The sequence below is a fragment of the Myxine glutinosa genome, chromosome 8 (genome assembly GCF_964187855.1).
Source record: "Myxine glutinosa chromosome 8, kmMyxGlut1.1, whole genome shotgun sequence".
In the NCBI taxonomy this organism is placed as follows: domain Eukaryota; kingdom Metazoa; phylum Chordata; class Myxini; order Myxiniformes; family Myxinidae; genus Myxine; species Myxine glutinosa.
This window is the reverse complement of record NC_136268.1, coordinates 108,434,518-108,455,818: the sequence shown is the minus strand read 5'-3', so window position 1 is coordinate 108,455,818 and position 21,301 is coordinate 108,434,518. Positions and strand designations below refer to the sequence as shown.

The following is a 21,301-nucleotide window of genomic DNA, read 5'->3' as shown; positions in this document are numbered from 1 at the left end:
TCTTTTGTTCTTTCTGGGCTGCACATAGTTCTGGAATTTGTTCAGCACTTCCTGCGGGTCGTCTTTCTCTCCTTCCTCCCAAGATAGAGTTTGGTAGATTTGACGACCTTGTTCGCCGATCCACGTTCCGAGCCATCCTGCTTGACGAGGCTTCGTTATGTCTGCGAGCGGCCCTGACAAGACAAAACTGACGTGATTTCTGAACCGGCAAAACTCCTGATAAAGATCCAGACTCTCCCAGTCGATCGAGGGATGATCAAACTCAAAGTTCGGAGATGCCATATTTATGGAGACGAATGGCGGCTTATGGCGTGAATATCAACGAACTTCTGACACCATGTAACGAACTCCTGACACCATGTAACGAACTCAAGCAGACTCCATCGTGCCGGAAGCGGAAAGCGCGTTTATTGACGCGGTGATGATTCACTCGTGTCTGACGAATAAGCGCGTCCGATAAACCACAACAACAATGCAAATACAAGTCAGAATAATACGTTACAACGTTCGACCAAATAAGATAAAGCAGGCCATCCGGCTTAACGTCCATCCGTGAGACGGCACACACATTGATTAATCACCCTGCCTAATTACACCAGAATGGCAGTTTGTAGTTGGGCCGAGATTCGAACCGAAGCAAGAATTTTTACAGTTAAAGGTGAAAATGGTTCTTCTTCCTCTTTTTATTTCCAAAGGTAAGAATGCCATGAATAGTTTAACAAGAAGAGTTTCTGAAACTGCTGAGTTTGTGCAGAAGGTGTTTGATTTACAGGGTGAGGTTCATGTCAAACAAACAACATCCATGAATCATTCCATCTAATCGATGTTTGTATCCATGACAAGGTGATAAACATCAGGGACGGGCTCTGAACAAGGAATAAACGTGTGTGTGTTACTCACATTGTACATCCAGGGTTCTTGTTTCTGATTTGAAGATTTTCCGGCCAAATTCCATGTAACAGTAACATGATGCTCCGTTGTTTGAGGTGGAAGTTGTGAATACAAGGTTCGCAGTTGTTCGTTCTCCATCTCTTTGAACCTCTTTTGTTCCCATTGCCGAACATCGTGCAGAGAGATGGAGGTTAAAATGGCTCTGAACGGCACAAGAGAAGGTAACGGTTTCACCATCCACGGGAATCTCTGGTACGAACCGGGAGGTTGGGAGATCTGTGCAAGGAGAGAGAAAACGGTAAAATGTTTATGAAGAATAGAAAACTAATATCTGTGAAAACTACTTCTGGTAATGACGTCAATGGTTCAATTTTTCGTTCACCTTGACTACAACCTCCACAATGTGAAGCTCACAAGCTTGCAGGAGATGGTTTGGCCGCATTAAGAAGCCATACAACCTCCACAATGTGAAGCTCACAAGCTAGCAGGAGGTGGTTTGGCCGCTTTAAGAAGCCATACAACCTCCACAATGTGAAGCTCACAAGCGAGCAGGAGATGGGTTGGCCGCTTTAAGAAGCCATACAACCTCCACAATGTGAAGCTCACAAGCGAGCAGGAGATGGGTTGGCCGCTTTAAGAAGCCATACAACCTCCACAATGTGAAGCTCACAAGCTTGCAGGAGATGGTTTGGCCGCATTAAGAAGCCATACAACCTCCACAATGTGAAGCTCACAAGCGAGCAGGAGATGGTTTGGCCGCTTTAAGAAGCAGTACAACCACCACAATGTGAAGCTCACAAGCTAGCAGGAGATGGGTTGGCCGCTTTAAGAAGCAGTACAACCACCACAATGTGAAACTCACAAGCTAGCAGGAGGTGGTTTGGCCGCTTTAAGATGCAGTACAACCACCACAATGTGAAGCTCACAAGCAAGCAGGAGATGGGTTGGCCGCTTTAAGAAGCAGTACAACCACCACAATGTGAAACTCACAAGCTAGCAGGAGGTGGTTTGGCCGCTTTAAGAAGCAGTACAACCACCACAATGTGAAGCTCACAAGCTAGCAGGAGATGGTTTGGCCGCTTTAAGAAGCAGTACAACCACCACAATGTAAAGCTCACAAGCTAGCAGGAGGTGGTTTGGCCGCTTTAAGAAGCAGTACAACCACCACAATGTGAAGCTCACAAGCAAGCAGGAGGTGGTTTGACCCCTTTAAGAAGCAGTACAACCACCACAATGTGAAGCTGACAAGCTAGCAGGAGGTGGTTTGACCCCTTTACGAAGCAGTACAACCACCACAATGTGAAGCTCACAAGCTAGCAGGAGGTGGTTTGACCCCTTTAAGAGGCAGTACAACCTCCACAATGTGAAGCTCACAAGCGAGCAGGAGGTGGTTTGACCCCTTTAAGAAGCAGTACAACCACCACAATGTGAAGCTCACAAGCTAGCAGGAGGTGGTTTGGCCGCTTTAAGAAGCAGTACAACCACCACAATGTGAAGCTCACAAGCTAGCAGGAGGTGGTTTGACCCCTTTAAGAAGCAGTACAACCTCCACAATGTGAAGCTCACATGCTAGCAGGATGTGGTTTGGCCGCTTTAAGAAGCAGTACAACCTCCACAATGTGAAGCTCACAAGCTAGCAGGAGGTGGTTTGGCCGCTTTAAGAAGCAGTACAACCACCACAATATGAAGCTTACAAGCTAGCAGGAGGTGGTTTGACCGCTTTAAGAAGCAGTACAACCTCCACAATGTGAAGCTCACATGCTAGCAGGAGGTGGTTTGACCGCTTTAAGAAGCCATACAACCTCCACAATGTGAAGCTCACAAGCTAGCAGGAGGTGGTTTGGCCGCTTTAAGAAGCCATACAACCTCCACAATGTGAAGCTCACAAGCTAGCAGGAGGTGGTTTGACCGCTTTAAGAAGCCATACAACCTCCACAATGTGAAGCTCACAAGCTAGCAGGAGATGGTTTGGCCGCTTTAAGAAGCCATACAACCTCCACAATGTGAAGCTCACAAGCTAGCAGGAGGTGGTTTGACCATTTTAAGAAGCAGTACAACCACCACAATGTGAAGCTCACAAGCCAGCAGGAGGTGGTTTGACCGCTTTAAGAAGCCATACAACCTCCACAATGTGAAGCTCACAAGCTAGCAGGAGATGGTTTGGCCGCTTTAAGAAGCCATACAACCTCCACAATTTGAAGCTCACAAGCTAGCAGGAGATGGTTTGGCCGCTTTAAGAAGCCATACAACCTCCACAATGTGAAGCTCACAAGCTTGCATGAGATGGTTTGGCCGCTTTAAGAAGCCATACAACCTCCACAATGTGAAGCTCACAAGCTAGCAGGAGATGGTTTGGCCGCTTTAAGAAGCCATACAACCTCCACAATGTGAAGCTCACAAGCTTGCAGGAGATGGTTTGGCCACTTTAAGAAGCCATACAACCTCCACAATGTGAAGCTCACAAGCAAGCAGGAGATGGTTTGGCCGCTTTAAGAAGCCATACAACCTCCACAATGTGAAGCTCACAAGCTTGCAGGAGATGGTTTGGCCGCTTTAAGAAGCCATACAACCTCCACAATGTGAAGCTCACAAGCTTGCAGGAGATGGTTTGGCCGCTTTAAGAAGCCATACAACCTCCACAATGTGAAGCTCACAAGCTAGCAGGAGATGGTTTGGCCGCTTTAAGAAGCCATACAACCTCCACAATGTGAAGCTCACAAGCTAGCAGGAGATGGTTTGGCCGCTTTAAGAAGCCATACAACCTCCACAATGTGATGCTCACAAGCTTGCAGGAGATGGTTTGGCCGCTTTAAGAAGCCATACAACCTCCACAATGTGAAGCTCACAAGCTAGCAGGAGATGGTTTGGGTGCTTTAAGAAGCCATACAACCTCCACAATGTGAAGCTCACAAGCTTGCAGGAGATGGTTTGGCCGCTTTAAGAAGCCATACAACCTCCACAATGTGAAGCTCACAAGCTAGCAGGAGGTGGTTTGACCGCTTTAAGAAGCCATACAACCTCCACAATGTGAAGCTCACAAGCTAGCAGGAGGTGGTTTGACCGCTTTAAGAAGCAGTTCAACCTCCACAATGTGAAGCTCACAAGCTAGCAGGAGATGGTTTGACTGCTTCAATAAGCAATACAACCTCCACAATGTGAACCTCACATGCTAGTGTGCCTCAGCAGATTATGAAGCAGCTGCAACTTTCTCCACTCAAGTCGCACCGCTGATTGAGGAGAAGTGCTATCTGCCAGAGCAGGTCTTCAATGCTGAATACCGAATAGCACAAGGCTGAATAAAATGTAGCACATTAAATGCTCAAAAAGATGGTGCCAGGCCTGAAGCACTCTCAGAGGGAAATCCCTTTTCTGATGTTTGAGGAAGATATGGGAGAAGGGACAATGAGTGCACAAAACTAAATGTTGAGTCAGATGCTATAATCGGGCCCTGAGGGGATGTATGGGGGGGGGGGGGGGGGGGAAGGTTGTACCCCAAAATAGGTATTTGATTTTTTTCTCACAATATACACACACAATTCTAATGAAACTTGACCACAACCTTAATCACCCGTGTTGGTACCAAAGTTCACAGCATTAAAAAAAAAGCGAGCTGTTAGGTGTCTACTGGGGGGGTTGCCCCCCAAAATAGGTATTTGCTCTTTTCTCTCAAACTACATACACAATTTCAATGAAACCTCACCACAACCTTCATCACCCGTGATGTACCAATGTTCGTTCAAGGCATTTCAAAAATTAGGGCCTGAGGAGGTATAGGGGTGGGGTACGGGGGGGGGGGGGGAGGGGTTGCCCCCCAAAATAGGTATTTTTTTGTGTTTGTTTGCTTAAAGTCTTATGATTATGATAGTATGATTCCACATGCTGCCCTCTCTTCTAGATTAACAAACAGCATCACATTCAGATCACGTGAATCAATTGATTTAAATTTAAAGATCCAGACGTCTGGGAGGGTTAACCGCTCTGCCGCTCCTTGTGATGAACTTGGTATTTCTGGGAGATGCAGTGGCTCGAGGCGATGACACTGTTGGGAGACTTTGGGATTCAGATGCTTGCTCACTTGGACTTGGGGACTTGCAGCAGTTCCCCACTGGGGTGTCCTGTTGAGTGGTGGGATCAGGGAAGTCCCTCATGTCCTGGGAAGAGTAAAAGCGAGAGAGTGGCTGACTTCCCACCGGGCCAACATTGGCTGAATGAGGCACTCTGCGGAGATGGAGCCTGTTACGCCGGTACACATTGTTTGGGGTCCTCAGCAAATATGACCGGGGGCTGTTGTGGCGCGCCTCAACTACAGCCGGAATCCAATGCCTGGCCTCCGGGTTTGGCAACATCCTAACACTGTCTCCCGGCTGGAGCGGTGGCAAATCTGACATAGATGGCTTGTCATGATAGTATTTTTGTTTCTCCTTCTGTGTGTCAAGGCGTGATCTCACAAGGTGATGGTCATACCGCGCAGGCATGAGAAGAGTGCGGTTGCAAGGCAGTGTGTTTCTGGGGCGTCTTCCCATTAGGAGCTGAGCCGGGGACAAGTTTATTCCTTCAAGTGGAGTGGTGCGGTAGTCTAGCAGGGCTAAGTACTTATCTGCTGACTTCTTCCAGAGCCTTTTCACTGTCTGGATCGCTCTTTCTGCCTCTCCATTGGCACGTTGGTGCTTGGGGGACACAATGTCGTGAGTTATGCCATATTCTTTGCAAAACTGAGAAAATTCCTCTGACGTGTACTGACTTCCGGAATCACTTCGCAGCTTCTCTGGAATACCATGTCGACAAAACTGCTGCTTGAGAGCTTCGATTACAGAGCGAGCTGTAATGTCCTTGAGGCAATCCACCTCCACAAACTTGGAGTAATAATCGACCGTGAGCAAATACTGCTTTGATTCGAAGTCAAAAACGTCGCTTCCAACTTCGATGAATGGAAGATCAGGCGTGTAAGTCGGCAAGAGAGGCTCCCGTTGCTGAGCGCTTTGATACTCTGCACACTTGCAACAATTCCGTACAGTTTCTTCGATGTCAGAGTTCATTGAGGGCCAATACATGACCTCGCGAGCACGCTGCTTACACTTGTTCACTCCGAGGTGCGATTCATGAATCAAGCTCAGCATTCTGGGTCTGAGGCTTGGCGGGATGACAAGGCGCATGCCTTTGTAGACAACACTGTCTGAGACTGCCAATTGCGTTCTGGAGTCAAAGTACGGACGGACCTGTGCTGGGACTTCCTTTCGGGAGTCAGGCCATCCACTTGCAATGACACCGCAGAGAAGGCTCATTTGACTCAGAGTAGCTTCCTGGATTTCGAGGTATTTCCCACTCGTGATCGCAAGGAACTGGAACATGTTCACAGGCTCAAGGTCTTTCCCAGCTTCTGAGTCGGTGTCCGGTAGAGGTGCACGGGACAATGTGTCGGGGAGCACCATCTCAGAACCACGGCAGTAGTTAACCTCCAAGTCATACCGTTGAAGCTTGAGCAACATACGCTGTAAACGCATGGGAGAAGATAGGAGAGGCTTCTTGAAGATTTCCTCAAGGGGTTTATGGTCATTATATACCACTACTGATTTTCCAAAGATATAGTAGTGAAATGCTTCTGTTGCATGGACGATTGAGAGCATTTCCTTCTCAATCATAGCGTAGCGACACTCAGTATCGGTCATACTGCGTGATGTGAACGCTATAGGGTTGCCATTCTGGAGCAAACAGGCTCCTACAGCGTTTTGGCTGGCATCGGCTTGTATTTCAACTGGCTGACTTACATCGTAGTACTGAAGGACCGGGGCCGAAATACATGCTTGCTTCAGCTTCTTGAAGGACAGCTCCTGAGCTGACTGCCAGGAGAACTCCACGTCCGCCTTGCAGAGATCACGGAGAGGCTTGCTTGTGTCACTTAGGTTGGGGATAAACTTCCCTAAATACTGAACGAATCCAAGGAAACGCTTGACGCCTTGTTTGTCTGTTGGACGTGGCATTTTCTCAACTGCCTTCGTCTTGAATGGATCTGGTAGCACTCCTTCTGCAGTAAGCAGGTGGCCTACATAAGGGACTGAGGTTCGCCGGATGAGGCATTTTCGGAAGTTTAGTTGCAGGTTATAACTTGTAGCTCGTTGCATAACTCGCTTCAGTACACAGTCGTGGTGGGTGATGTCACGACCAGCAACTAAAATGTCATCCATTACCGCTGTTGCCCATTCTATCCCTTCTAGCATCTGGTCCATGATTCGCTGGAATATCTCCGGCGAGCACCTCAATCCATAAGGGAGACGCAGCCAGCAGTATCTCCCTACAGGTGTATTGAACGTGGTCAAGAATGAAGAAGGCTCGTCAAGGCGAATTTGCATGAACCCACTGCGGGCGTCAAGCACAGAAAATACTTTGGCTCCAGGGATTTGAGCTAAAACTTCCTGAACAGTTCTCATTGGGTAGTGCTCACGTTTTGTGCACTTGTTTAAGTCTTTGGGGTCTATACAGATGCGGACTTTGCCGTTGCGAAGAGCTACTACCATGGAACTCACCCACTCAGTCGGTCGTTCTACCTTCGCGATGTGACCTTCGGTGACCATCTCTTGTAGCTTGTCAACTATTTGCTCTCTCAATGCTGCAGGCTGTCTGCGAGGAGCGTGAACTACTCCCTGTGACCCTTCTACAAGCTTGATCCGATAAGTTCCGGGAAGAGTTCCAGTTGTCTTGGCAACTTCTGGAAACTCAGAGATTACTGCTTCCTGAGACACATTGACTAGAGGCTGAACAAGAGACAACTTATCGAGCTTGACAATGAGGCCTAGGGCTTCCGAGGTAGCGCCTGACATTACATTCTCCTGATCGAGGTCAATGACCTCAAAACTGGCTCTAACGGTCTTGTTTTTGTGAGAGAGAGGGAGTGTCACGGTACCGACAGGATGGATAGTATGGTTCGAGTATGTTCTAAGAACTTTATGCGACGATTGTAGATCGCCTGCGAGGTGCTGGACTAACTGGTAGTCGTTGAGTGTTAGTGTGTTGCACCTTGCACCCGTGTCAATCCGGAACCGAGTCGGCTGACCCAGCAACGTGACGGTCTGTGCCCACTTGTCATGAGTAGCCGTATTGATGCTTGGTTGTAGAGCGGAGATCCTTAAAATTTCAGATTCCTTGACGAGTTCTTGAGGAAGATCTACATGATCTAGACTGGTCTCCTCATCAAGGGACTTTAGGTCGCGCAGTCTCTTCCGACACGCCGCAAACCAGTGACCAGGCTTCTTGCAGTAGGAGCAGCTAGAATTAATTGCTGGACACTTGGCTTGCCTGTGCACTGACTGGCCACATTTGCTGCAGGGACCGTCATTCCGAAACCGATTCTCAGCTTTGAACAGCTCGGTGGCTTGTGTATGCCTATCAGGCTTGCTCTTACAACGTTGAGTCTGGTGCTGAGTTCGTTCGTTTTCAGATCTGAGGGCTGAGATGAGAGCATCTTCATCTCGGACTATTCTCATATGTTTCTGCGAGAGCTCTAGCTGTTGGCCAATTTCTATAGCTTTAGCTAGTGAGAGCTCCTCACCCCTATCGAGTAATTTCTCTTGGACCCTCTTATCATGGCTGCCATCAATGATGCAATCGACGATTATGTCGTCTGGGTCTTGGTAATCGCAATCCATGAGAATTATCCTCAGATCTTTTATGAAATGATCAAAAGACTCACCACTCCGCTGGCGCCTTTGTTTCAGTCGGTGTCTGGCAACTCTTTTGTTCTTTCTGGGCTGCACATAGTTCTGGAATTTGTTCAGCACTTCCTGCGGGTCGTCTTTCTCTCCTTCCTCCCAAGATAGAGTTTGGTAGATTTGACGACCTTGTTCGCCGATCCACGTTCCGAGCCATCCTGCTTGACGAGGCTTCGTTATGTCTGCGAGCGGCCCTGACAAGACAAAACTGACGTGATTTCTGAACCGGCAAAACTCCTGATAAAGATCCAGACTCTCCCAGTCGATCGAGGGATGATCAAACTCAAAGTTCGGAGATGCCATATTTATGGAGACGAATGGCGGCTTATGGCGTGAATATCAACGAACTTCTGACACCATGTAACGAACTCCTGACACCATGTAACGAACTCAAGCAGACTCCATCGTGCCGGAAGCGGAAAGCGCGTTTATTGACGCGGTGATGATTCACTCGTGTCTGACGAATAAGCGCGTCCGATAAACCACAACAACAATGCAAATACAAGTCAGAATAATACGTTACAACGTTCGACCAAATAAGATAAAGCAGGCCATCCGGCTTAACGTCCATCCGTGAGACGGCACACACATTGATTAATCACCCTGCCTAATTACACCAGAATGGCAGTTTGTAGTTGGGCCGAGATTCGAACCGAAGCAAGAATTTTTACAGTTAAAGGTGAAAATGGTTCTTCTTCCTCTTTTTATTTCCAAAGGTAAGAATGCCATGAATAGTTTAACAAGAAGAGTTTCTGAAACTGCTGAGTTTGTGCAGAAGGTGTTTGATTTACAGGGTGAGGTTCATGTCAAACAAACAACATCCATGAATCATTCCATCTAATCGATGTTTGTATCCATGACAAGGTGATAAACATCAGGGACGGGCTCTGAACAAGGAATAAACGTGTGTGTGTTACTCACATTGTACATCCAGGGTTCTTGTTTCTGATTTGAAGATTTTCCGGCCAAATTCCATGTAACAGTAACATGATGCTCCGTTGTTTGAGGTGGAAGTTGTGAATACAAGGTTCGCAGTTGTTCGTTCTCCATCTCTTTGAACCTCTTTTGTTCCCATTGCCGAACATCGTGCAGAGAGATGGAGGTTAAAATGGCTCTGAACGGCACAAGAGAAGGTAACGGTTTCACCATCCACGGGAATCTCTGGTACGAACCGGGAGGTTGGGAGATCTGTGCAAGGAGAGAGAAAACGGTAAAATGTTTATGAAGAATAGAAAACTAATATCTGTGAAAACTACTTCTGGTAATGACGTCAATGGTTCAATTTTTCGTTCACCTTGACTACAACCTCCACAATGTGAAGCTCACAAGCTTGCAGGAGATGGTTTGGCCGCATTAAGAAGCCATACAACCTCCACAATGTGAAGCTCACAAGCTAGCAGGAGGTGGTTTGGCCGCTTTAAGAAGCCATACAACCTCCACAATGTGAAGCTCACAAGCGAGCAGGAGATGGGTTGGCCGCTTTAAGAAGCCATACAACCTCCACAATGTGAAGCTCACAAGCGAGCAGGAGATGGGTTGGCCGCTTTAAGAAGCCATACAACCTCCACAATGTGAAGCTCACAAGCTTGCAGGAGATGGTTTGGCCGCATTAAGAAGCCATACAACCTCCACAATGTGAAGCTCACAAGCGAGCAGGAGATGGTTTGGCCGCTTTAAGAAGCAGTACAACCACCACAATGTGAAGCTCACAAGCTAGCAGGAGATGGGTTGGCCGCTTTAAGAAGCAGTACAACCACCACAATGTGAAACTCACAAGCTAGCAGGAGGTGGTTTGGCCGCTTTAAGATGCAGTACAACCACCACAATGTGAAGCTCACAAGCAAGCAGGAGATGGGTTGGCCGCTTTAAGAAGCAGTACAACCACCACAATGTGAAACTCACAAGCTAGCAGGAGGTGGTTTGGCCGCTTTAAGAAGCAGTACAACCACCACAATGTGAAGCTCACAAGCTAGCAGGAGATGGTTTGGCCGCTTTAAGAAGCAGTACAACCACCACAATGTAAAGCTCACAAGCTAGCAGGAGGTGGTTTGGCCGCTTTAAGAAGCAGTACAACCACCACAATGTGAAGCTCACAAGCAAGCAGGAGGTGGTTTGACCCCTTTAAGAAGCAGTACAACCACCACAATGTGAAGCTGACAAGCTAGCAGGAGGTGGTTTGACCCCTTTACGAAGCAGTACAACCACCACAATGTGAAGCTCACAAGCTAGCAGGAGGTGGTTTGACCCCTTTAAGAGGCAGTACAACCTCCACAATGTGAAGCTCACAAGCGAGCAGGAGGTGGTTTGACCCCTTTAAGAAGCAGTACAACCACCACAATGTGAAGCTCACAAGCTAGCAGGAGGTGGTTTGGCCGCTTTAAGAAGCAGTACAACCACCACAATGTGAAGCTCACAAGCTAGCAGGAGGTGGTTTGACCCCTTTAAGAAGCAGTACAACCTCCACAATGTGAAGCTCACATGCTAGCAGGATGTGGTTTGGCCGCTTTAAGAAGCAGTACAACCTCCACAATGTGAAGCTCACAAGCTAGCAGGAGGTGGTTTGGCCGCTTTAAGAAGCAGTACAACCACCACAATATGAAGCTTACAAGCTAGCAGGAGGTGGTTTGACCGCTTTAAGAAGCAGTACAACCTCCACAATGTGAAGCTCACATGCTAGCAGGAGGTGGTTTGACCGCTTTAAGAAGCCATACAACCTCCACAATGTGAAGCTCACAAGCTAGCAGGAGGTGGTTTGGCCGCTTTAAGAAGCCATACAACCTCCACAATGTGAAGCTCACAAGCTAGCAGGAGGTGGTTTGACCGCTTTAAGAAGCCATACAACCTCCACAATGTGAAGCTCACAAGCTAGCAGGAGATGGTTTGGCCGCTTTAAGAAGCCATACAACCTCCACAATGTGAAGCTCACAAGCTAGCAGGAGGTGGTTTGACCATTTTAAGAAGCAGTACAACCACCACAATGTGAAGCTCACAAGCCAGCAGGAGGTGGTTTGACCGCTTTAAGAAGCCATACAACCTCCACAATGTGAAGCTCACAAGCTAGCAGGAGATGGTTTGGCCGCTTTAAGAAGCCATACAACCTCCACAATTTGAAGCTCACAAGCTAGCAGGAGATGGTTTGGCCGCTTTAAGAAGCCATACAACCTCCACAATGTGAAGCTCACAAGCTTGCATGAGATGGTTTGGCCGCTTTAAGAAGCCATACAACCTCCACAATGTGAAGCTCACAAGCTAGCAGGAGATGGTTTGGCCGCTTTAAGAAGCCATACAACCTCCACAATGTGAAGCTCACAAGCTTGCAGGAGATGGTTTGGCCGCTTTAAGAAGCCATACAACCTCCACAATGTGAAGCTCACAAGCAAGCAGGAGATGGTTTGGCCGCTTTAAGAAGCCATACAACCTCCACAATGTGAAGCTCACAAGCTTGCAGGAGATGGTTTGGCCGCTTTAAGAAGCCATACAACCTCCACAATGTGAAGCTCACAAGCTTGCAGGAGATGGTTTGGCCGCTTTAAGAAGCCATACAACCTCCACAATGTGAAGCTCACAAGCTAGCAGGAGATGGTTTGGCCGCTTTAAGAAGCCATACAACCTCCACAATGTGAAGCTCACAAGCTAGCAGGAGATGGTTTGGCCGCTTTAAGAAGCCATACAACCTCCACAATGTGATGCTCACAAGCTTGCAGGAGATGGTTTGGCCGCTTTAAGAAGCCATACAACCTCCACAATGTGAAGCTCACAAGCTAGCAGGAGATGGTTTGGGTGCTTTAAGAAGCCATACAACCTCCACAATGTGAAGCTCACAAGCTTGCAGGAGATGGTTTGGCCGCTTTAAGAAGCCATACAACCTCCACAATGTGAAGCTCACAAGCTAGCAGGAGGTGGTTTGACCGCTTTAAGAAGCCATACAACCTCCACAATGTGAAGCTCACAAGCTAGCAGGAGGTGGTTTGACCGCTTTAAGAAGCAGTTCAACCTCCACAATGTGAAGCTCACAAGCTAGCAGGAGATGGTTTGACTGCTTCAATAAGCAATACAACCTCCACAATGTGAACCTCACATGCTAGTGTGCCTCAGCAGATTATGAAGCAGCTGCAACTTTCTCCACTCAAGTCGCACCGCTGATTGAGGAGAAGTGCTATCTGCCAGAGCAGGTCTTCAATGCTGAATACCGAATAGCACAAGGCTGAATAAAATGTAGCACATTAAATGCTCAAAAAGATGGTGCCAGGCCTGAAGCACTCTCAGAGGGAAATCCCTTTTCTGATGTTTGAGGAAGATATGGGAGAAGGGACAATGAGTGCACAAAACTAAATGTTGAGTCAGATGCTATAATCGGGCCCTGAGGGGATGTATGGGGGGGGGGGGGGGGGGGGAAGGTTGTACCCCAAAATAGGTATTTGATTTTTTTCTCACAATATACACACACAATTCTAATGAAACTTGACCACAACCTTAATCACCCGTGTTGGTACCAAAGTTCACAGCATTAAAAAAAAAGCGAGCTGTTAGGTGTCTACTGGGGGGGTTGCCCCCCAAAATAGGTATTTGCTCTTTTCTCTCAAACTACATACACAATTTCAATGAAACCTCACCACAACCTTCATCACCCGTGATGTACCAATGTTCGTTCAAGGCATTTCAAAAATTAGGGCCTGAGGAGGTATAGGGGTGGGGTACGGGGGGGGGGGGGGGGGGAGGGGTTGCCCCCCAAAATAGGTATTTTTTTGTGTTTGTTTGCTTAAAGTCTTATGATTATGATAGTATGATTCCACATGCTGCCCTCTCTTCTAGATTAACAAACAGCATCACATTCAGATCACGTGAATCAATTGATTTAAATTTAAAGATCCAGACGTCTGGGAGGGTTAACCGCTCTGCCGCTCCTTGTGATGAACTTGGTATTTCTGGGAGATGCAGTGGCTCGAGGCGATGACACTGTTGGGAGACTTTGGGATTCAGATGCTTGCTCACTTGGACTTGGGGACTTGCAGCAGTTCCCCACTGGGGTGTCCTGTTGAGTGGTGGGATCAGGGAAGTCCCTCATGTCCTGGGAAGAGTAAAAGCGAGAGAGTGGCTGACTTCCCACCGGGCCAACATTGGCTGAATGAGGCACTCTGCGGAGATGGAGCCTGTTACGCCGGTACACATTGTTTGGGGTCCTCAGCAAATATGACCGGGGGCTGTTGTGGCGCGCCTCAACTACAGCCGGAATCCAATGCCTGGCCTCCGGGTTTGGCAACATCCTAACACTGTCTCCCGGCTGGAGCGGTGGCAAATCTGACATAGATGGCTTGTCATGATAGTATTTTTGTTTCTCCTTCTGTGTGTCAAGGCGTGATCTCACAAGGTGATGGTCATACCGCGCAGGCATGAGAAGAGTGCGGTTGCAAGGCAGTGTGTTTCTGGGGCGTCTTCCCATTAGGAGCTGAGCCGGGGACAAGTTTATTCCTTCAAGTGGAGTGGTGCGGTAGTCTAGCAGGGCTAAGTACTTATCTGCTGACTTCTTCCAGAGCCTTTTCACTGTCTGGATCGCTCTTTCTGCCTCTCCATTGGCACGTTGGTGCTTGGGGGACACAATGTCGTGAGTTATGCCATATTCTTTGCAAAACTGAGAAAATTCCTCTGACGTGTACTGACTTCCGGAATCACTTCGCAGCTTCTCTGGAATACCATGTCGACAAAACTGCTGCTTGAGAGCTTCGATTACAGAGCGAGCTGTAATGTCCTTGAGGCAATCCACCTCCACAAACTTGGAGTAATAATCGACCGTGAGCAAATACTGCTTTGATTCGAAGTCAAAAACGTCGCTTCCAACTTCGATGAATGGAAGATCAGGCGTGTAAGTCGGCAAGAGAGGCTCCCGTTGCTGAGCGCTTTGATACTCTGCACACTTGCAACAATTCCGTACAGTTTCTTCGATGTCAGAGTTCATTGAGGGCCAATACATGACCTCGCGAGCACGCTGCTTACACTTGTTCACTCCGAGGTGCGATTCATGAATCAAGCTCAGCATTCTGGGTCTGAGGCTTGGCGGGATGACAAGGCGCATGCCTTTGTAGACAACACTGTCTGAGACTGCCAATTGCGTTCTGGAGTCAAAGTACGGACGGACCTGTGCTGGGACTTCCTTTCGGGAGTCAGGCCATCCACTTGCAATGACACCGCAGAGAAGGCTCATTTGACTCAGAGTAGCTTCCTGGATTTCGAGGTATTTCCCACTCGTGATCGCAAGGAACTGGAACATGTTCACAGGCTCAAGGTCTTTCCCAGCTTCTGAGTCGGTGTCCGGTAGAGGTGCACGGGACAATGTGTCGGGGAGCACCATCTCAGAACCACGGCAGTAGTTAACCTCCAAGTCATACCGTTGAAGCTTGAGCAACATACGCTGTAAACGCATGGGAGAAGATAGGAGAGGCTTCTTGAAGATTTCCTCAAGGGGTTTATGGTCATTATATACCACTACTGATTTTCCAAAGATATAGTAGTGAAATGCTTCTGTTGCATGGACGATTGAGAGCATTTCCTTCTCAATCATAGCGTAGCGACACTCAGTATCGGTCATACTGCGTGATGTGAACGCTATAGGGTTGCCATTCTGGAGCAAACAGGCTCCTACAGCGTTTTGGCTGGCATCGGCTTGTATTTCAACTGGCTGACTTACATCGTAGTACTGAAGGACCGGGGCCGAAATACATGCTTGCTTCAGCTTCTTGAAGGACAGCTCCTGAGCTGACTGCCAGGAGAACTCCACGTCCGCCTTGCAGAGATCACGGAGAGGCTTGCTTGTGTCACTTAGGTTGGGGATAAACTTCCCTAAATACTGAACGAATCCAAGGAAACGCTTGACGCCTTGTTTGTCTGTTGGACGTGGCATTTTCTCAACTGCCTTCGTCTTGAATGGATCTGGTAGCACTCCTTCTGCAGTAAGCAGGTGGCCTACATAAGGGACTGAGGTTCGCCGGATGAGGCATTTTCGGAAGTTTAGTTGCAGGTTATAACTTGTAGCTCGTTGCATAACTCGCTTCAGTACACAGTCGTGGTGGGTGATGTCACGACCAGCAACTAAAATGTCATCCATTACCGCTGTTGCCCATTCTATCCCTTCTAGCATCTGGTCCATGATTCGCTGGAATATCTCCGGCGAGCACCTCAATCCATAAGGGAGACGCAGCCAGCAGTATCTCCCTACAGGTGTATTGAACGTGGTCAAGAATGAAGAAGGCTCGTCAAGGCGAATTTGCATGAACCCACTGCGGGCGTCAAGCACAGAAAATACTTTGGCTCCAGGGATTTGAGCTAAAACTTCCTGAACAGTTCTCATTGGGTAGTGCTCACGTTTTGTGCACTTGTTTAAGTCTTTGGGGTCTATACAGATGCGGACTTTGCCGTTGCGAAGAGCTACTACCATGGAACTCACCCACTCAGTCGGTCGTTCTACCTTCGCGATGTGACCTTCGGTGACCATCTCTTGTAGCTTGTCAACTATTTGCTCTCTCAATGCTGCAGGCTGTCTGCGAGGAGCGTGAACTACTCCCTGTGACCCTTCTACAAGCTTGATCCGATAAGTTCCGGGAAGAGTTCCAGTTGTCTTGGCAACTTCTGGAAACTCAGAGATTACTGCTTCCTGAGACACATTGACTAGAGGCTGAACAAGAGACAACTTATCGAGCTTGACAATGAGGCCTAGGGCTTCCGAGGTAGCGCCTGACATTACATTCTCCTGATCGAGGTCAATGACCTCAAAACTGGCTCTAACGGTCTTGTTTTTGTGAGAGAGAGGGAGTGTCACGGTACCGACAGGATGGATAGTATGGTTCGAGTATGTTCTAAGAACTTTATGCGACGATTGTAGATCGCCTGCGAGGTGCTGGACTAACTGGTAGTCGTTGAGTGTTAGTGTGTTGCACCTTGCACCCGTGTCAATCCGGAACCGAGTCGGCTGACCCAGCAACGTGACGGTCTGTGCCCACTTGTCATGAGTAGCCGTATTGATGCTTGGTTGTAGAGCGGAGATCCTTAAAATTTCAGATTCCTTGACGAGTTCTTGAGGAAGATCTACATGATCTAGACTGGTCTCCTCATCAAGGGACTTTAGGTCGCGCAGTCTCTTCCGACACGCCGCAAACCAGTGACCAGGCTTCTTGCAGTAGGAGCAGCTAGAATTAATTGCTGGACACTTGGCTTGCCTGTGCACTGACTGGCCACATTTGCTGCAGGGACCGTCATTCCGAAACCGATTCTCAGCTTTGAACAGCTCGGTGGCTTGTGTATGCCTATCAGGCTTGCTCTTACAACGTTGAGTCTGGTGCTGAGTTCGTTCGTTTTCAGATCTGAGGGCTGAGATGAGAGCATCTTCATCTCGGACTATTCTCATATGTTTCTGCGAGAGCTCTAGCTGTTGGCCAATTTCTATAGCTTTAGCTAGTGAGAGCTCCTCACCCCTATCGAGTAATTTCTCTTGGACCCTCTTATCATGGCTGCCATCAATGATGCAATCGACGATTATGTCGTCTGGGTCTTGGTAATCGCAATCCATGAGAATTATCCTCAGATCTTTTATGAAATGATCAAAAGACTCACCACTCCGCTGGCGCCTTTGTTTCAGTCGGTGTCTGGCAACTCTTTTGTTCTTTCTGGGCTGCACATAGTTCTGGAATTTGTTCAGCACTTCCTGCGGGTCGTCTTTCTCTCCTTCCTCCCAAGATAGAGTTTGGTAGATTTGACGACCTTGTTCGCCGATCCACGTTCCGAGCCATCCTGCTTGACGAGGCTTCGTTATGTCTGCGAGCGGCCCTGACAAGACAAAACTGACGTGATTTCTGAACCGGCAAAACTCCTGATAAAGATCCAGACTCTCCCAGTCGATCGAGGGATGATCAAACTCAAAGTTCGGAGATGCCATATTTATGGAGACGAATGGCGGCTTATGGCGTGAATATCAACGAACTTCTGACACCATGTAACGAACTCCTGACACCATGTAACGAACTCAAGCAGACTCCATCGTGCCGGAAGCGGAAAGCGCGTTTATTGACGCGGTGATGATTCACTCGTGTCTGACGAATAAGCGCGTCCGATAAACCACAACAACAATGCAAATACAAGTCAGAATAATACGTTACAACGTTCGACCAAATAAGATAAAGCAGGCCATCCGGCTTAACGTCCATCCGTGAGACGGCACACACATTGATTAATCACCCTGCCTAATTACACCAGAATGGCAGTTTGTAGTTGGGCCGAGATTCGAACCGAAGCAAGAATTTTTACAGTTAAAGGTGAAAATGGTTCTTCTTCCTCTTTTTATTTCCAAAGGTAAGAATGCCATGAATAGTTTAACAAGAAGAGTTTCTGAAACTGCTGAGTTTGTGCAGAAGGTGTTTGATTTACAGGGTGAGGTTCATGTCAAACAAACAACATCCATGAATCATTCCATCTAATCGATGTTTGTATCCATGACAAGGTGATAAACATCAGGGACGGGCTCTGAACAAGGAATAAACGTGTGTGTGTTACTCACATTGTACATCCAGGGTTCTTGTTTCTGATTTGAAGATTTTCCGGCCAAATTCCATGTAACAGTAACATGATGCTCCGTTGTTTGAGGTGGAAGTTGTGAATACAAGGTTCGCAGTTGTTCGTTCTCCATCTCTTTGAACCTCTTTTGTTCCCATTGCCGAACATCGTGCAGAGAGATGGAGGTTAAAATGGCTCTGAACGGCACAAGAGAAGGTAACGGTTTCACCATCCACGGGAATCTCTGGTACGAACCGGGAGGTTGGGAGATCTGTGCAAGGAGAGAGAAAACGGTAAAATGTTTATGAAGAATAGAAAACTAATATCTGTGAAAACTACTTCTGGTAATGACGTCAATGGTTCAATTTTTCGTTCACCTTGACTACAACCTCCACAATGTGAAGCTCACAAGCTTGCAGGAGATGGTTTGGCCGCATTAAGAAGCCATACAACCTCCACAATGTGAAGCTCACAAGCTAGCAGGAGGTGGTTTGGCCGCTTTAAGAAGCCATACAACCTCCACAATGTGAAGCTCACAAGCGAGCAGGAGATGGGTTGGCCGCTTTAAGAAGCCATACAACCTCCACAATGTGAAGCTCACAAGCGAGCAGGAGATGGGTTGGCCGCTTTAAGAAGCCATACAACCTCCACAATGTGAAGCTCACAAGCTTGCAGGAGATGGTTTGGCCGCATTAAGAAGCCATACAACCTCCACAATGTGAAGCTCACAAGCTAGCAGGAGGTGGTTTGGCCGCTTTAAGAAGCCATACAACCTCCACAATGTGAAGCTCACAAGCTAGCAGGAGGTGGTTTGGCCGCTTTAAGAAGCCATACAACCTCCACAATGTGAAGCTCACAAGCGAGCAGGAGATGGTTTGGCCGCTTTAAGAAGCAGTACAACCACCACAATGTGAAGCTCACAAGCTAGCAGGAGATGGGTTGGCCGCTTTAAGAAGCAGTACAACCACCACAATGTGAAACTCACAAGCTAGCAGGAGGTGGTTTGGCCGCTTTAAGAAGCAGTACAACCACCACAATGTGAAGCTCACAAGCAAGCAGGAGATGGGTTGGCCGCTTTAAGAAGCAGTACAACCACCACAATGTGAAACTCACAAGCTAGCAGGAGGTGGTTTGGCCGCTTTAAGAAGCAGTACAACCACCACAATGTGAAGCTCACAAGCTAGCAGGAGATGGTTTGGCCGCTTTAAGAAGCAGTACAACCACCACAATGTAAAGCTCACAAGCTAGCAGGAGGTGGTTTGGCCGCTTTAAGAAGCAGTACAACCACCACAATGTGAAGCTCACAAGCAAGCAGGAGGTGGTTTGACCCCTTTAAGAAGCAGTACAACCACCACAATGTGAAGCTGACAAGCTAGCAGGAGGTGGTTTGACCCCTTTACGAAGCAGTACAACCACCACAATGTGAAGCTCACAAGCTAGCAGGAGGTGGTTTGACCCCTTTAAGAGGCAGTACAACCTCCACAATGTGAAGCTCACAAGCGAGCAGGAGGTGGTTTGACCCCTTTAAGAAGCAGTACAACCACCACAATGTGAAGCTCACAAGCTAGCAGGAGGTGGTTTGGCCGCTTTAAGAAGCAGTACAACCACCACAATGTGAAGCTCACAAGCTAGCAGGAGGTGGTTTGACCCCTTTAAGAAGCAGTACAACCTCCACAATGTGAAGCTCACATGCTAGCAGGATGTGGTTTGGCCGCTTTAAGAAGCAGTACAACCTCCACAATGTGAAGCTCACAAGCTAGCAGGAGGTGGTTTGGCCGCTTTAAGAAGCAGTACAACCACCACAATATGAAGCTTACAAGCTAGCAGGAGGTGGTTTGACCGCTTTAAGAAGCAGTACAACCTCCACAATGTGAAGCTCACATGCTAGCAGGAGGTGGTTTGACCGCTTTAAGAAGCCATACAACCTCCACAATGTGAAGCTCACAAGCTAGCAGGAGGTGGTTTGGCCGCTTTAAGAAGCCATACAACCTCCACAATGTGAAGCTCACAAGCTAGCAGGAGGTGGTTTGACCGCTTTAAGAAGCCATACAACCTCCACAATGTGAAGCTCACAAGCTAGCAGGAGATGGTTTGGCCGCTTTAAGAAGCCATACAACCTCCACAATGTGAAGCTCACAAGCTAGCAGGAGGTGGTTTGACCATTTTAAGAAGCAGTACAACCACCACAATGTGAAGCTCACAAGCCAGCAGGAGGTGGTTTGACCGCTTTAAGAAGCCATACAACCTCCACAATGTGAAGCTCACAAGCTAGCAGGAGATGGTTTGGCCGCTTTAAGAAGCCATACAACCTCCACAATTTGAAGCTCACAAGCTAGCAGGAGATGGTTTGGCCGCTTTAAGAAGCCATACAACCTCCACAATGTGAAGCTCACAAGCTTGCATGAGATGGTTTGGCCGCTTTAAGAAGCCATACAACCTCCACAATATGAAGCTCACAAGCTAGCAGGAGATGGTTTGGCCGCTTTAAGAAGCCATACAACCTCCACAATGTGAAGCTCACAAGCTTGCAGGAGATGGTTTGGCCGCTTTAAGAAGCCATACAACCTCCACAATGTGAAGCTCACAAGCAAGCAGGAGATGGTTTGGCCGCTTTAAGAAGCCATACAACCTCCACAATGTGAAGCTCACAAGCTTGCAGGAGATGGTTTGGCCGCTTTAAGAAGCCATACAACCTCCACAATGTGAAGCTCACAAGCTTGCAGGAGATGGTTTGGCCGCTTTAAGAAGCCATACAACCTCCACAATGTGAAGCTCACAAGCTAGCAGGAGATGGTTTGGCCGCTTTAAGAAGCCATACAACCTCCACAATGTGAAGCTCACAAGCTAGCAGGAGATGGTTTGGCCGCTTTAAGAAGCCATACAACCTCCACAATGTGATGCTCACAAGCTTGCAGGAGATGGTTTGGCCGCTTTAAGAAGCCATACAACCTCCACAATGTGAAGCTCACAAGCTAGCAGGAGATGGTTTGGGTGCTTTAAGAAGCCATACAACCTCCACAATGTGAAGCTCACAAGCTTGCAGGAGATGGTTTGGCCGCTTTAAGAAGCCATACAACCTCCACAATGTGAAGCTCACAAGCTAGCAGGAGGTGGTTTGACCGCTTTAAGAAGCCATACAACCTCCACAATGTGAAGCTCACAAGCTAGCA

At 47.9% G+C, this 21,301-nt stretch overlaps 1 protein-coding gene across 1 annotated transcript in view; it reads right to left on the bottom strand.

The window, feature by feature from the left end:
• LOC137432826 (uncharacterized) overlaps nucleotides 1-21,301 on the bottom strand; it is a 398,393-nt gene that overhangs the window by 135,302 nt on the left and 241,790 nt on the right. Inside the window, exons 6-8 of the mRNA XM_078783985.1 lie at nucleotides 18,136-18,402; nucleotides 9,516-9,782; nucleotides 901-1,167 (exon numbers count right to left, since the gene is read on the bottom strand). Coding sequence (XP_078640111.1) covers nucleotides 901-1,167; nucleotides 9,516-9,782; nucleotides 18,136-18,402 — 801 coding nt within the window. The remainder of the gene's footprint in view (nucleotides 1-900; nucleotides 1,168-9,515; nucleotides 9,783-18,135; nucleotides 18,403-21,301) is intronic.